Here is a 17578-nt window from a genome sequence, read left to right as displayed (position 1 = left end):
AGTATCGGGAAGCTCCCATCAAAACTCGCGCGGCTGGAATAAATGCTACTCCAGCCATTACTCCAAACTGGCTCTCATTAATGTTAGGGTTGTCCCTCAATCTGTTCCAAATCAGTAATGAAGCACAAGCCATAAACTTGCAGAGCAACCTGTCCAAGTTTTCGGGTTACCTCTAAACGCTTAGTCAAAATCCCCTTTCTTATGACTGGACCGATTGGCCTCCAATGTGACGGGTAATCTGCCTTGCTGATTTACCTGTCTCTCTGCTTCTTCCTGGAGATTCTGCTTCCACTTCAGAATAGGGTGGGGGGAGCTCTGGGGGACCAGGGTAAGGGGGAGGCCACAGTGGTAACATGTTGAGAGAACCTGTGGGGTTAAAAAAAAATCATCGTATCAATAGAATAAAGTAGAGTAGAGTAGAGTAGAGTAGAGTAGAGTAGAGTAGAGTAGAGTAGAGTAGAGTAGAGTAGAATAGAATAGAATAGAATAGAATAGAATAGAATAGAATAGAACAGAACAGAATAATAGAATAGGAATAGGAATAGGAATAGAATAGAATAGAATGTAGAGTAAGAATGGAGAATGGAATGGAATGGAATAGAATAGAATAATGGAATGGAACAGAATAGAATAGCTTTATTATCAGTTTAAAGGTACACTAATCAGCATACATTAAAATGAAATTTCATTGCATTCAGCTCTCAAAGGGTAACCCCCTCTGATATACACTACATAACCATGACAAAGGGTTATGCATATACCCACCCAACACACACACACACAAACACACATATCTGTAGACTATCTGTAGAACAGCGACTTAACTGGCTAGGGCAGTGTCTCCTTTAAACCTTTCTAGCCTGGAGCCTTCCAGATGTTGAGGATACAACTTACAAAATAAGAACTCTGCAAGCTTTAGTATCAGGCCTTTGAGATCTGCACAGACTCCACATGGCTTTCTCACTGAACTGTCACTCTCCCCCAGCGGCAGACCAAAGTGGCTATTGACTTAGCCTCTTAAGCCCGGTCTCAGATGCCTCAGATGGCAGATAACCGGCCTATCTCCATATCTTTCTCAGCCAGCTGCCCTTAGGACTGGGGACAACTCTGTCCTTCAGCAAGAGGGAGTGGGAGTGGAGAGTCAGTCTGTGTGGTGTGAAATGGAGGGAGGTGCTCTCTATTTCCTCCCTCCCTCCCAGGAATTCAGATGTCCCCGCCGCCACCTCTGCACGGAGAAAAAAGAACCACGCTCCTTAGACATGAGACTGACTGGGTTAGGGTCCCTGCACCTAAAAAGAAATGCTTCTTGTTGAGAACTGATTTCTTTTTTTGCAAAGACAAGCTGACTGTCATGGTTCTGACAGATGGAACTCTTTCAAAGAACTTCGAGGCGTTGTTTACCTTAAAGAATCTTTATTTGAGTAGCACAGTGATATGGCCCAAGGGCTAATCAATAATCAATAAAGACTTATTATTACTGAGTAGCATAGCCTCGGCACTAAGACAATCAAAGCCAAAAATTTGAATTCCCATCCCCTGAGCACATAGTATCAAAGCACAATTCCCTCCTCCAGTGAACAGTCATAAATCACATTCCCCAAGTAGTTTGAAACGTGGGCTTCCCCTCCAGCTCTCCAGCCCAGTTCTTATCATTTCTTATTTCAATAACCTTGGTTCTCACACTAGGTTCAGTGTTATTATGTCTAGCTAGATTCTCATGCACATTCCTCCCCCAACATCATCTAACTCTAACAGCAAAAAGAAGAAAATGGCTGCCTCTCCATCTGTTGTCAATGCAAAAATATCCGATGTTAGCAGCCTTGACACTGACATCAGTAGAAAGCTTTCAGGAGCCATAGCTTGGCGGGAGGGACACAAACTTTGCATGCAAGGGAATCCCTTCTTGCATAGATAGGTAAGGGTGAAAAAAAAGACATCAGCCAGAAATCTTGGAGAATCACCCCTGGTCTAGGTAGCCTTCAACTTACGGCCACAATTCAGCCACAAATTTCCATTGCTAAGTAAGGCAGTTGCTAACTGAGTCGTCTCCCCCTTGTTACGACCTTCTTGCTACAATTGTTCAGTGAATCCCCGAAGTTGCTAAGTGAATTATGCAGTTGTTAAGCGAATCCAACTCCCCCCCCCGGGGTTGACTTTGCTTGTCGGAAAGCAGCTGGGAAGGTGACAAAGGGTGATCCCATGACCCCGGGACAGTGCAACCGTCGTAAGTACATGTCAGTTGCCAAACGCCCAAGCTTGGATCACGCGACCATCGGGATGCTGCAGCGGCTGTTAAGTGGGAAAACTGGTCATCGGTTGCTTTTTTTCCCAGTGCTGCTGTAACTTTGCAAAGTTACAAATGGCCGTAAGTCAAGGACTGCCTGTAATTTCAACCCAGACTGGGCAAAACAGAAGAAAACCCACTTTGTATGTTCCTTTAACTGGGATAAGGAGGCTAAGCTTTTCTGCGGTCAGGGAAAAGGCTGGCTTCGTTAAGCGTTTCTGGGGGAAAGAACAAACAAGTAGCATTTGGGAACACAAATAACGCCCGCCGGTACTCACGGGTTGTCTGTGGTGCCGCAGGGTGGGCGTAGGTATAGATGGAGGCGGTGGGGTATTCTTGGAGATTGGTAGCCTCTTTCAAAATATCTATTGTGTTGAGAAAAAAGGTAAAGGTTGCGTATCACTGAGATTCAATGCATACGCCAGGGGCCCTCAAACATGGCCACTTTAAGACTGGTGGACTTCAAGTCCCAGAATTCCCCAGTCAACAGAATTCAACAAGGGTGGGACTTGGATCATTTATGGCAACGTAACAACTCTAGACTGATAACGCACTTAACTCCCCCCCCTTCAGCTCTGTCTGCTTTTCTCCTACACAATGGCTGGGTTTTATCCAACATGATCAACTCCAAACTGTTGAACCTCATGGATATACAAACCTAGTTCACAAGGTGGAAAGGTAGGCCACAGAAGCCAAGAATGGGATGAGAGACGGAGAAGACCTCTGACATCATCTACATCATGGGTCTTCAAACTTGGCCTTTTATGACTGGTGGACTTCAACTCCCAGAATTCTCTAGAGCAGGGGTAGGCAACCTTGGCTCTTTTTTGACTCGTGGACTTCAACTCCCAGAGTTCCTGAGCCAGCATGGCTCAGCTTGGAAACCTCTCCCTTTCCCCTCAGCGCGGCTGGCTCAGGAATTCTGGGAGTCAAAGTCCACAAGTCATAAAAGGGCCATGTTTGAAGACCCCTGATCTATCACTTCATCTGCCCCACTTTTATCCTATCTTCTTCCAAAGGAATAACATCAATATAGATATGGTGAGGAGCACGCTCTCTGTTCACCACATCATCTGGCAAATGTCACGGCTTTACGAACATTTGAACCAGACTTTCCTGAATCCTAGTCTAACATGCTGTCACAGGGGCATTAATTAATTGTGGCACTATTGCACTCTCTTTTTGGTGGCTTTGTGGGAACCTTCCATAACCTCGTCCTTTCCAGTTTTGTCGGACTGTATCTCCCCCGTGGCCATCAGGTTGGAGAAAGCTAGATGGATAATAACTCGTAAGCTAAGATGCTCTCTGTAGAAATGTAAAAATAAATAAATAAATAAATAAAAGAAACCTGCTGCCTATTTGCGCATTTTTAATCAGGTGACCCCTTGCTTTCTTGCTGGAGAGAGCAAAATAGAAAGAATAAATCTTAAGATGACTGTTCAAGGAAAACAGCTTACCTGAATCTACTAGATCTCTGATCATGTTTAGGCAATCAGAAGCTCCATACTGGAAAGTGAACTTGAAAACCAGAAGTCCCTGGGTGGAAGCTGAGAAGAAAAGTCTATGCTGAGATCTTAAATTCAAGGATGAGGCATCACTACAGAAGACCTAATCTAGGTCTCTTCCTTTCCTGTCTGCCTCCCTCTCCTGCAAAGCTATGAAAGCTACACCTGGACCTTTCCAGATGTGTTTAAAGAGGCAGTGATGAGAATTGTACAGGCAGTCCTCGACTCACGACAATTGGAACCAGATTTTCCATTGCTGACTAAGACAGTTGTTTAAGTGACTTGTGGCCAATTTTACCTTTTCCTGCCACGGTTGTTAAGCGAATCACTGCAGCTGTTAAATGAATCACGCAAGGATTAAGCGAATTTGGCTTCTCCCAGTCCACAAGTTTGCTATTACTTTCCTCTGCTGACTCATTCATTCTGACTACCAAGGGACTGGGGCAAATAAAGGGAATTGTCATCACAGTGAGCTAGGACATTATTTTTCTTTCCCAATCCCTGACCATTTCCACTGACTGGCTGGCTTGGATCAGAGATCCTCCAGAGAGAACTAGACATTTAGCTGAAAAGACAGATAAGCAGATAAACCAATTATGAAACCTACTCAGAGTTCCTTGGATGTGTTGAGGTTTGGAGTCGGGCTCTTCCTCCAGAAAGCAATCTCCCAACAGCTGCAGAGGAAAACGAATGATGGTCGATCCCTTATCTTTATGCTGGAATATTATCTAGGAAAGCAATTAAGATACAGATTCAGCTATCCTTTATTGTCATTTTTTCCCCCTGTGGGCACAATGGCATGCATTAAAAATGAAATTTGGTTGCTTGCTCTCAAGTGTACACATACATAACACACATTTAAAACATACTATATACAACGTATGTCTTGACCTACACCCTTGCACGTAAGTAACATATAAATATTAATCACTGCCCATCTTGAGAAATCAGGATAATTTCACGAGAGTTAGCCTGGGGTTACAAATGTACTCATTCCAAAGTTTACCTTAAGGAAAGTACAGGTAGATTTTGACCTTCCCAGCGGGCTTCTGATAAGCAAAGTCAATGGGGGAAGCCAGATTTGCTTAATGACTGCCTAATTCACTTAACAATTACCATGCTTAGTAATGGGCTCAACGGTGGTTGTAAGTTGAGGGCTACGTGTAAAATACGTCTAATGTCCTTTTCAATACAAAGTGGGCTGCTTACAAGTTAACAACAACAACAACAACAGAATTGGAAGGGACCTTGGAGGTCTTCTAGTCCAAGCCCCTACTCAGGTAGAAAACCCTATGCCATTTCAGATAGTTGATGGAGGAAATCACTAACCTATAAGGAGACTTATTCAAATGCTCTCTCAAGACTAATAATGGTCCTGGTGAAATTCACCCACCAGAAATGAAAGATGGACTATCATGTTTCTTATCAAAGAGAAGCTGCTGCCTTCTTCGGCCATCTTAATAATAATAATAAAGTTGGAAGGGACCTTAGAGGTCATCTAGTCCAACCCCCTGCTCAGGCAGGAAACCCTATACCATTTCAGACAAATGGCTGTCCAGTCTCTTCTTAAAAACGTCCAGTGTTAGAGCATTCACAGCTTCTGGAGGCAGGTTGTTCCACTGGTTAATTGTTCCCACTGTCAGGAAGTTTCTCCTTAGTTCTGGGTTTGGTTAGTTTCCATCCGTTGTTTCTTGTCCTGCCTTCAGGGGCTTTGGAGAACAGCTTGACTCCCTCTTCTTTGGGGCAGCCCCTCAAACATTAGAACACTGCTACCATGTCACCCCCTCATCCTTCTCTTCATTAGACTAAAGGTAAAGGTAAAGGTTCCCCCGCACATGCGTGCTAGTCGTTTCCGACTCTAGGGGCCGGTGCTCATCTCCGTTTCAAAGCCGAAGAGCCAGCGCTTGTCCGAGGATGTCTTTGTGGTCATGTGGCCGGCATGACTAGACGCCAAAGGCGCACGGAACACTGTTACCTTCCCACCGTAGCGGTCCCTATTTTTCTGCTTGCATTTTTTACGTGCTTTCGAACTGCTAGGTTGGCAGAAGCTGGGACGAGTAACAGGCACTCACTCTGCTACGCGGCACTCGGGATTCGACCCGCCAAGCTGCCGACCTTCTGATCGACAAGCTCAGTGTCCTAACCCACTGAGCCACTGCTTCCCTTAGCCATGAAGAGAGATGTGGCCACCCAACTCTATTTTGATCAAAATAAAAGTTGTTTGCTTGCTGGGGAAAAAAATAGACATACCCAATTCCAGCAACTGTTCCTTATATGTTTTAGCCTCTGGGCCAAGAGCTCTTACTTTGTATTGAGTGAGGTACAGCATCCCCTTCTTGGCTCCTCGGAGTTCTTCTGGAATATCTGGTTCTCCTTCCAGAAATAATACCACTTCACTATAGTGAGCGAGGACCCTGGAAATACAACAGATGGAGCAGAGGATTATAAGGCACCTCAAGGGGAAGAGAGGCAGGCTTCATAGGAAGGACAAGTCAGGCTAGATCATTCTACTGCAGTGTTCCCCAACCTGGACCATTTGAACAGATGTGGACTCTCTAGGGCAGGGGTAGGCAACCTTGGCTCTTTGATGACTCGTGGACTTCAACTCCCAGAATTCCTGAGCCAGCCACGCTGAGGGGAAAGGGAGAAGTTTCCAAGCTGAGCCAGGCTGGCTCAGGAACTCTGGGAGTTGAAGTCCACGAGTCACAAAAGAGTCAAGGTTGCCTACCCCTGCTCTAGAGAACTCTGGGAGTTGAAGTCCATGTCTCTTCGAGCTGTCCAGATTGAGAGACAGACTGTTTTCTGTTGTCCTGGTGCCACCAACACCTGCCTCTTGGTGGCAACCACATGCCTTGACTTGTCCAAATGATATGTTAGGCCACCGATACAGAAAATTGCAAGACATTTCTTCTCCCGTTAAGTGTTGTCTTAAAGAGGACACCCAGTGTTCTTTGTTCTTTTGATGTTGTTGCTTGAGATAGGAACACAGTTAGTTTTGCCAAACCATGCACACAAGATTTTTCTGGCTATGCGTCAGCTTTCAGTGCTGTGTGGGGGCCTTGAAACCTTCCCTGTGTAATTAATGGAAGATATTTTAATTGCTCATTTCTGGATTTGAGAGGTTTCTACCCTCCTGACTGCCCTTTTCTCATTGTCTGTCAGCCTTCTGAGCTGCACCAGGCAAGGTAGCCAACTCTAAGGAAGACTGAAACTCTGCTTTATTGAGATAAGATTACAGAAAGGAAAGTTTGTGTTTTTCCTCAACTTCTCTCTTCTATCCCAGTAAGGAGTCGCCATGAGTGAGTTTGTAAGATGATCTCCTTTTCTGGGACTTAAGCAGTGGTGGGATTCAGCCAGTTTGCACCACCTCGGCAGAAACGATAGCTAATTTTTTGGGTTGCCCCAGGCCCAGAATGGACTTCTGGAAGCGGCATCCACGCAAGAGAACCGGTTGTTCCCCTATTTGAATCCCACCACTGGACTTAAGCAATGCTACTGCCTTGCTTTTTCAGTAACAAACTTGGGAATATTTCTTTCAAAGCAATCTTCATGGCTCTCTAGATTGTTTTTCTAGCTCAGGGGTAAACAGTGGGGCCTTTGGTGCTCTCCGAGTTTAATTGGGTTTTTTTTTTAGCATTGATAACGTTACCTAGTTGGGTAATGCAACTTCTGCAATGAAACAACCAAACTCAAAGAGCACCAAGGAACTTCACAAGGCATACAACTCAGTTCCAATTTTAAGTCCAACAAGCAAGCATGCACACTTATTTATTTTAAAAGCTACTCTCCTCTGTTCGGTCCGGTTCCACTTTTTTTATGCTATTCTTATATCTGTTATTCAAAATGCAGCTCAAGTATTTATCTTGTCCCACTGTCTGTGCTTTTCCTTCTAGCATAATAACCAGTTTAAATATTTTATTCTGATTTATGTTTAGCTCCTAACATTGACTTGATTCTTATAACTAACTGGGATAAAATCTATAAACCTCGCTTACTATTTCTTAGAACAGTATAGTGTGCATAATGTAAACTGTTCATTATCACCACCCTTAATGTTTACACCTGCTTGACATTCTAAATATTTTCTAAGTATTTTTTTAAACAGCGTTGGAATATATATTAAAAACGGTATCTCACTCCTTTGTTGTGCTCCACAAAATATTCGTTTTTCCTAATGCATAAACAATTGCCATTTGCTTCCCCTTTAATAATACTGAACCTCTCTCCTAGCTAATCTTATGGTTTCTAGCTTTTAGTTTTCAACCTATTTTAATACAGCCTAATCTCACATTAAATATTGGAAATCAAATCCTGAGCAATTCTAGATATTTCCACATTTGAACTAAATCAACAGGTTTTCCCCACTCCCCAGTAACTACAGTCTTTAACCCCTGTAATTTTGGATATATTTAATTTAATTTACCTTTCCTCAGAATTGTTGGCTGACCTAGAGAATTGATATCGCGTCACCTCCATCGTGAGAGAGAAGCCCCTTTTCTTTCTTTCTCCGATACTCAAACTCTCCCTTCAGATGAGGAGTACTGGAAACAAAGAGAAATATCAGGATTATGTAAGTATCTCTGTGATGTCAGCAGGTGAGGTAACAGCCCTGACTTTCAGCTGAAATTGGGGCTGTTATATATCCCTTTCTTTCTCCATCCTTTTTTTTTTGCCCCTCAGGAGCTGCTTCCATGGGGCTAGTTCAGGGGTAGGCAACCTTGGCTCTTTTATGACTCGTGGACTTCAACTCCCAGAATTCCTGCGCCAGCTGTGCTGAGGGGAAAGGGAGAGGTTTCCAAGCTGAGCCAGGCTGGCTCAGAAACTCTGGGAGTTGAAGTCCACGAGTCACAAAAGAGCCAAGGTTGCCTACTCCTGCTCTAAAGAACTCTGGGAGTTGAAGTCCAGGAACTCTGGGAGTTGAAGTCCACGAGTCACAAAAGAGCCAAGATTGCCTACTCCTGCTCTAGAGAACTCTGGGAGTTGAAGTCCAGGAACTCTGGGAGTTGAAGTCCACGAGTCACAAAAGAGCCAAGATTGCCTACTCCTGCTCTAGAGAACTCTGGGAGTTGAAGTCCAGGAACTCTGGGAGTTGAAGTCCACGAGTCACAAAAGAGCCAAGGTTGCCTTACCCCGTGGCTAGATTTATACTAGGTTCCCATTCCCTTTTTCTGCCAATACAAAGTTTTCTTAGAACTATTAGGAAATTCATTTTTTAAAACATATGACCATCTTCTTTGTTCCATCATTTTGCTTACAGGAGTTGTATGCACGGTCCTTCCTTCCTCCCTCCCTTCCTTTCCTCATAATAACCTAACAGTACATTAGCAACTCTTCAACCTTTCACCAAAACACAAAATGAAAATGATGATATCAATACAACAATGATGATATCAATACAACTGACTTAATTCAGTAATGGCTAATTGAATTCCGTGCTAAATGGAGGACTAAATCAGGATCCAGCATTGTATAGATAGATAGATAGATAGATAGATAGATAGATAGATAGATAGATAGATAGATAGATAGATAGATTCAGTGACTGTCTGTTCAGTCACTCATCCCAACCCATCATTCACCTTACTTTAGAGAAATTAAATGTGAGTTACAATGTTATCATACAATACTTAACATCTACTTTTCTTTGAACCTGGATGTAAGGCCCATCCACTTTTCCATGGGATTAGAATACCCATTTTAAGAGACAGGAGTTGTTAAACAAACGTAACAAATAACCAGCAGGTCTATTAACTTGTTTATTTGACACACAAATTGCAAAATTGCTGAGATATTTTTCCCCCCCTTAGCTACAATCTTGCCACTATGTACAAAATATATGATAAATGTACTACACATATAAAAATACAATATGCATTACATATATACAGTACAATGTGCAAAACATGGCAAAAGTCAACATATGGAATTGATTGTAGGGGTGCAAACAGCAAATACGAAGGCATCATGGTCTCTTTTACAAAGGCAATAAACCACTGGATGCTCAGCTCGCCAGCATGAGGTGTTTTTTTTTCTTTTTCCTTAAAAAAAAATAATCTAGCCATTAACGAGGCAACCTTTACAGACCGGTATATTCATCTTCTTATTTTCATAAAGTGAGATGCTTAGACATAATTGGGAGTATGAAAAGAAGAAGAGGAATACTTGTCACGCGAAGCACGATGTCTACCGCAAGCAGTACAGTGGAATAATAATAATAATAATAAAAATCTCCCTGACCACAGAGATCTGTGCTCATGTCTTAATTCAGTTTCACAATCAAAAAAAGAGGGTGTTCCTATTATTCAACACGAAGACAGAAGCGTCCTCAGAAATTATCTACATCTTCAATATAAAATAACACCCGCCCACTCCCCCAGCACGGGTAACGTTTGGAGGACAGTGCAGAAAAAACTTCTAATTTTATTTTCCTGGTAGATTAAATAATAATAATAATAATAATAATAGGGGGTGTGGGCCTTGGCGAGAGAAGTGGAAAAATGCTTTGGTTCTTCCCGGGCAATTTTGCAATTACCACTTCTTTTAAGGCTCTGGATTCCTGATCCTGCATCGTCATGAAGAACTGGAAAAAATAAAATACAAAATGCTGGTTTCTCGGTTCGCGTTACAAAAACAACGAAGGCACAAAGAAACCTTCTGTTGTGGTGGCACTTGCCAGTTGTTGTTGTTGTTGTTTAGGCTAGGACTGCGTATTAGTTCAAAAAAACATTCTGGTCTCGGCTGTGGGCAACACACAGAACTAAAAGGCTCTCCAAGCTCTAATTTAGATGTGCATATATTTGAAACGCCTTTTAGGCTACACAATTTGTTTGCAGATTGTAAACGTAATTCATGGGAGCAAATCACTTCAGTTTTTACAAGGTACTTTCCTCCCAATTTTTACAATTACGCAGAAAGCATACTTTGCATGTCCTGCTAACGTAGACTATAATTCGCTGTACAAAAACAAAAAAAAACGCCTGGGATGGGGCAAGGAGGTAAAGAGCTGCCAATGGTTGTGATTTGTTATTAAAAAAAAGGACAAGCAGTCTAATTTATCAAAATTCAAAAATTCAATACAGCTGTATATTAGCTTTGTCTAACTACGTAGTTTGCTCATCCAGAAAACAGGTGCAACTTCATTTCCGTATTCCAGTTCTAACAGAACTTTTACAACTATTATCGTTGGATAGCAACTGAATTCCAATGCAGTGTGTTAGGAATACTTCCACCGACTTGATCAATGAGGTATAATCCAGCCAAAATAAAACACTTTAGAATCCCGTGGATTACTTGGAGACTTAAAAGTACTTTGGCTTTATCGTGGTTAGTGGGTCTAGGCCAGGAGTAGGCAACCTTGGCTCTTTTATGACTCGTGGACTTCAACTCCCAGAATTCCTGAGCCAGCCGTGCTGAAGGGAAACGGAGAGGTTTCCAAGCTGAGCCACGCTGGCTCAGGAATTCTGGGAGTTGAAATCCACGAGTCACGAAGGGGCCATAGTTCCCCTATGCTGGCTCAGGAATTCTGGGAGTTGAAGTCCACGAGTCATAAAAGAGCCAAGGTTGCCTACCCCTGGTCTAGGCCGTATACAGATTGCGCACATCAACAACTACTTATTTTGTCCAGAAGTATTACAGAAATCCTTGATGAAACTTAAGAGGAAGAACAGGTTTTGGAAAGTAACCCATTAAATATAAAGAGATTAACTAATTGGTTCTGGAGTTATAGCTGTGACTAGGTAAGTCATGTCTGTGTGTGCAATATATATATATGCCTGCAGCGCAATTCCAAGTCAGTTCACTCAGAAGTCAGTCCCAATAAAATAACTAAACTTATTTTCTTAGTCAAAGGACCCAAGACTGTCGACCCACTTTCTTCTTAACTGCTGCTGCTGAATCAACCGTCTGAAGTATTTTTAAAAAGAGAGGCTGATAAGAAACATTTTTATAGTCTGTTCCTATTGGGCTGCAAAACAGCTTGAAATGCCCAACCCAGATAGATTTGTTAAGCAGAATTTTTTGCCTGTATAAAAAAACAACAACACTCCAACCTGGAAATCATAACCTTGACACAAATATTAACTTTCTTTCTGTGCACAATTGCACTGATTTATCCAATATGTCCATAACTTCTAGTTTCTGAAAACAGTGATGGAATGCCATCATTGAAATATCACATGGCATCATATATACAGTACATGATTAGGCATAAGAATAACATGCTACCTTGAAACCTCTATATTGGAGGAGATTGAAGAAATATATAACCTTACAGCAGAAACTGATCTCATTTTGCTTATTTGTTCTCTCTTTTTTTTCCTGCAATCATCAAGGAAACTACAACCAGAAATGAATTGCAGAAAAATAGGTAACCGTTGTTTCTCTGTGATCCATTTCATCTAGGACGGGAAAGTGAGACTGGCATAAACAAGACAGAACACCTTGACAAAGTTATTCTTCCCTGGTATACCTGCAAACAGCAAATCTAGCTATGCTTCTATATTAAATTAATTTGCATTATGGAGAACGGTGCCATAGCCTTCTTTCACGCTTACAACTTAAGTCATCCCTTTTCTGACTTCTGGGCAGCCCTGTTTGAGATTACATTGCAAGCATGTATATTCTGCACACAAGATCAGCTGGCAAATAAGCTTAGCCTGATTCTCCTGCAATAACCTTTGCTACTCTCTTCCTTCACAGTTTTTGAAAGAAGCAAGCAGACCTAAGCAACAGTAGTTTTCACTTCCAGATGCTGCAACTGCAGGTGGGGTGATCCTGAAACTCCCATGAGTGGACCAATCTCACAAATGGGGGGGGGGGAAGCAGGCAAAACTAAGCAAATGAGAATCACATAGCTGCAGTAAATTTGATATCTGCTCGGAAGGCATGCTTAGTGCTACTAAACGAATTCCAAGTGTTTGTGCGCAGAGAAAGACGAGGCTAGCAGTGCAATTTGTAAGGAGCCAAATGTTCATATTACAAAAAAAATCAAGTGTACAGAAATTATCCAAGCAATAATATATATGTCTGTATATATATAAATATAAATATAAAGAAACTGTTCACAAATATCAGATTCACATACACTTGGTAAAGATTGCACATCTCAGGATGTCCTATTAAAAGCAAACCATTACCCAGATATGTTTTATAATAAACTTCTGCTTTGAAATGCACAAAAAACAACACACACTCTTAACCTGAAAATAAATAAGATTCCGTTATAAATGTTCATGATCCCTTAATGGTTTTTCCCCCCCCCCTAGAAGGAAGTTTCACACTGGTTATCACACTTTGCTGTCTGGATTTTATTCCAGGCTGAGTTTGCATTTTTGTTGTTGTTGTACATGCTCCCACATGGCTTGGATAGCGCACTGGGCATGAAGGCATCTGTGTAGCATGGCACCGCACAATACTATTTAATTTTTTTTAAGCTCTATGTACATGCTCTCCGCAGTGGCAGCCTGGTCAGTCAGAGGACAAAAATCTGACAATTGTGGCACACATTCTAAGCAAGAGAGATATAGCCAATGAGCAGGAAAGAACAAACTATTGCTTACAAAGCTCTAAGAAATTACTTCTCTAACTGTGTGGATCAGGCTCAATAGTCAGATACTGGTAGGTTCCAACTGGATTACACAGTGAGAGACACATACACACACCTGCGTTGCCAGGAGAAGCTTTTTAAAGCCAGGCTGGTGACACGTTTTTATAAGCTCTATGGATCTCATGCTTCCATTCTACTCCAATACATGCTGCTTATACAGTATTAACGTTTTAAAATGACAAAAGATAAAAGAAGCTTGTTCAGTGTCAACAACTGATCTGACAGGCAGGAGGTTGGAAAAGAGGGCTCATTTACATTTACGGGTATTCAGGTAGAACCAATATTGGAACTACTGAGATGCACCATGTGTAAGAAATATATGTAATGGTGTAAGTCAACTCTCCAGCCTAGCATGTTTCTGTAACTGCTACGGGGCCAAGGAGATGAAAAAATTAGAAGTACCAAACCAGGGAAAGCTAAACTGTCCCTGAAATCCAATTGGGGTTTTGCTAAACATCAACATTTAAGCCTAAAGATACAGTCAAGCAGATCTACTCTTCTTTGGGTTAAAACATCATATATGATGCATCTATGGAAACATCCTAATTGACGGCAATATAGAGCTCGTATCTCATAGCTGTTCCTGCTGAAGCCAGGGTAGAGTATTAAATATCTTGTCTCAAACTGGTATTTGTGGGAGAAAAAAGGATATTTAGTGGAAGACGTTTGGCATATCAAAAGATTGCTCTCCCTCAAAGGATGGGGAAATGGAATGGTAAAGGTAAAAATACTTACTTTCTCTCAAAGTCACATTTCATACTGTCTTGACTGTAAAACACTCCTAGCTGTAGGCTAAACCACAAATAAGGTTTAGCTCTAAAACAAAACGCAAAATGTTAAGGATGTTGTTCCAAACAAAGATTCCCAAAATGATGTTTTGCAGGGAAGTGGTTGATGTTTTTGGTTTTGGCCTGGAGCTACCTTGACACCCAGGAGTATTTCCTCGTCTTGTCTTGTCTCGACAACTGGCATCTTCACAGCTATGGCTTTTAGGAGAAAACAAACGGCAACTCTGCACTGCAAATACACAATCGGCTCAAACAAGTTGTTCATTAGATAAAAAGACACTAAACAACCCAGCGGACACTGCTTTGACATGACCGGATTTGTTCTCCTTGAATCAATGACAATTCTACGGGATTCCCAAGAGCAAAAAAAAAAAAAAAAAGAAAGAAAGAAGCTCCCATCTGCAGAACCAAGTACTGCTTTAACGAGAAAGAATCCAAATTCTGACAAAGTTCTATTTTTTTTTCTCCAAAAAAATTATTATTAATAATAATAATAATAATATACAAATTCATCTGGTTCTGGGGAATGAAAAGAGAAACTTTTGACTTGAAAAAAAATCCGATTGAGCAATCTTTTAGAGCACTGCTTCCCTTTGGCAGCTTCATTTGTGCGTGGACTTTCACCCCCAGAATTCTGTCAAGGGTGATGCCCACCGTGGAATTATGGGACTGACTGGAAGTCTACATACCTGGAAATTGCCAAGGTTGGGAAACACTGCTGTAGAAGGTTGTGGAGTTCGCTTTAAATTTCTTCATGATTAAAAAGGCAGCTAACTCAGATTTACAAACACAAGCTGAGACCTGTTGTTTACAGGGTTTTGTGTTTTTTTTTAAAAAAAAATCTCCATCTTCGAAAGAAAAACAAACAAACAATATAGGCCATGGTGCAACATTGGGAAAGATTTGAATAGCTCTGATGGTGCTCAAAAGCAGATGATGCTGAAGGGATTTCTTTGTCAATTGTTCATTCCGGCTCTAGGATTTGCATGCAGAAATTCCTGGCATAGCCAAAGGATATCAAACAACATGTGCTGTGAAATTCTGGAATTCCCGTGGTCTACTGGGAAGCAGATGAGCGCTTTTTGATAGAACTTATTCAAATTGTTATATGGGTGGTGGCACTGATTAACACATATAATATTTAAATTAAAAAGAATGGGAAATTCTGAGAAGTTTTAGGACAACCTGACTACGGAGGTAGAATGAACACACTGGAACAGGGAGGTCTACAGCTCTGCTTGCTTTTGTCAAATTGCCAGCTCCTTTGGTGCAACTTCACAACTTATGCACAAAAGGAGTAGGGCTTGCATTGCCATGGCATGACACTTTTGTCAGACAGAATTTCTGTCCTCCATGTTTCTTTTTCACAGCAGTTTTAAATTTTGTTTAAAAGATAGTGCTGGTTTCAAAACAGGGTGTGTGTGTGTGTGTGTATTCTATTAATTTTAAACTGTTAAAACTTAATTCAAAATCCACAGAGTGGATGAACTGGAAATAAAAACACACCTAATCATGAGCAGTGCTCCATAAGCACAATACTAAATTCTAGAATAAAGAATAATATTCCAAGGACTTTCATTTTTGTCAAGAAACACAACATTTAAACAGCCCCCGTCCTTTAATAATTCAGTTAGCAATTTTTTACTGTATTAACCGATTGTCCTCAATTTAAAGTTTCATGGTGATTTTTAATTTTTCTTTTAACGATGGGGTTTCAATCGTTTTCTAAATAATGGCATACTGGGGGGGGGGGGGGGAAACCACAACAACATAATCTCCCAGACGTTTTAGATCCCATGTTTACTTACTTATATGTCATTGTTTGTCTTTTACTACTCTATTTCTTTTTTATATGCTCCTTATCTTTCTTGGTTTGTGCTTCTTTTTTCCCCCAAAAGGGCTTAATAAAAAAAACTTTAAAAGAAAAAGCAGCTTTCCTATAATAGGTATACTTTTATTTTTTTAAAAAAAGGCCACAGGGCAGGGGTCTCCAACCCCTGGTCCATGGAACAGCACTGCAGCATGCCAAAAAATGGTCCACACAAACCAGCAAAGCCCCATCCGCGGGATGCAGGCAGCAGGCAAAATCACACCCCATTCAGTCCATGGAAAAAACTCTCTCTCCACACAACCCGGTCCCTGGTGCCCAAAAGATAATAATAATAATAATAATAATAATAATAATAATAATAATAATAATAATAATAATAATAATAATAAAGTTGGAAGGGACCTTGGAGGTCATCTAGTCCAATCCCCTGCTCAGGCAGGAAACCTTATAACATTTCAGGCAAAGATTGAGAGTAGCTGCTGTAGGATATCTTCTAATCCAAATTAATGGGAACACCGGACTAAAAAACACTAAAACATTGATTTTAAGTACTTTCAATATTTTAAGATGACAACTGAGGGTCTCCCAAACACCGGGGCATGGGGGGGGGGGTTTGAAGCGTGCGAAATATTTTTCCCAATATGCACCAGTTCCTGCATGCCCTCTGCACAAATTAAATCAAGGTTTGACCATAAATGCAACTGATTATTGACACGCCATGACAATGCAGGTTTACAGAGGTTTGCCATTGAGATAAGCCAGTAACTGTCAAGGAGGGGGGGGGCAGGAAATACTTCCTTTATTTTTCTTTCAGATGCTGCACACAAGACAGTCCCCTTTTCATGCGCGAAAGGAGGTTTCCGTAAAGGCCCACTTTCCGGCTGCGGGTTAATACAATTGTTTGTATCACCAAGAGAATACTAATAATAAAAAGGTCAGAAATAACTGAACGAGCCTTTTTAACCTCTCAAAGGCGGTTTTCAAGTAATACGGTCGGTTTAGAGCTGAAATTCTACGCCTTCTCACAGGAGAAAGGGCTGCTCTGAATAGAAGGGGGCTTATTTCGGAGTAAAGATGCACAGGATTTAGCAGCGCCACAAATACAAGGCGGCAAGTCTAAAATGAAACACCCACTCGTCTTTTTCAAAGAATAGACGAGTAGGAAGAAGCTTTTTTTTTTAAATCATGAAGAAATCCAAACCTAAGTCTAGTTTCATCCCTTTTGTAAAATCCCATTGGTTTGAGCCGAGTCAAAAGGTTTCTCACAATGCAAATGAAAGCTTTGTCGGGGGTCTCCGCAGAGACAGAAAAGGTGCTACAGCGTTGGTTCTTAAGCCAAACTCACCTGAATCGTTGCTCGTGACACATTCTCATAAGCTTACAACAATCACAATCCTTTCTCCTTGGAACATTCTTTTTTTTTAAAAAATAATAATAATAACAGCAACAAAATAATCTTGTGCTAAGATAATTATAGAGATGAGCTTCAGAACAAAAGGAGAGTGAAACAATGGACCTTGTTATAAGCGGAGCTTGGAAAGCAGAGCCGGCCGAGTCGGTTCTGCC

General features: G+C 41.4%; 1 protein-coding gene across 5 annotated transcripts in view; it reads right to left on the bottom strand.

Annotated features, from left to right (window-relative positions):
* The window catches only part of LOC310646412 (uncharacterized protein), a 25429-nt gene extending 7851 nt beyond the window's left edge, over positions 1–17578 (bottom strand). For 2 of the 5 annotated variants that reach the window (XM_083372869.1, XM_083372870.1), the window contains exons 1-7: positions 14129–15582; positions 8213–8330; positions 6095–6203; positions 4397–4517; positions 3742–3831; positions 2563–2649; positions 256–366 (exon numbers count right to left, since the gene is read on the bottom strand). In XM_083372869.1, coding sequence (XP_083228995.1) covers positions 256–366; positions 2563–2649; positions 3742–3831; positions 4397–4517; positions 6095–6203; positions 8213–8265 — 571 coding nt within the window. In that variant the 5' untranslated portion in view covers positions 8266–8330; positions 14129–15582. Of the gene's footprint in view, positions 1–255; positions 367–2562; positions 2650–3741; positions 3832–4396; positions 4518–6094; positions 6204–8212; positions 8331–14128; positions 15583–17528 lie in introns of those variants that run through there. The other 3 variants (XM_083372871.1, XM_083372872.1, XM_083372873.1) reach the window with 3 other exon arrangements.

This window comes from Vipera ursinii, assembly GCF_947247035.1.
Source record: "Vipera ursinii genome assembly, chromosome: 13".
In the NCBI taxonomy this organism is placed as follows: Eukaryota; Metazoa; Chordata; class Lepidosauria; order Squamata; family Viperidae; genus Vipera; species Vipera ursinii.
This window is presented reverse-complemented; position numbering and strand designations above follow the sequence as displayed.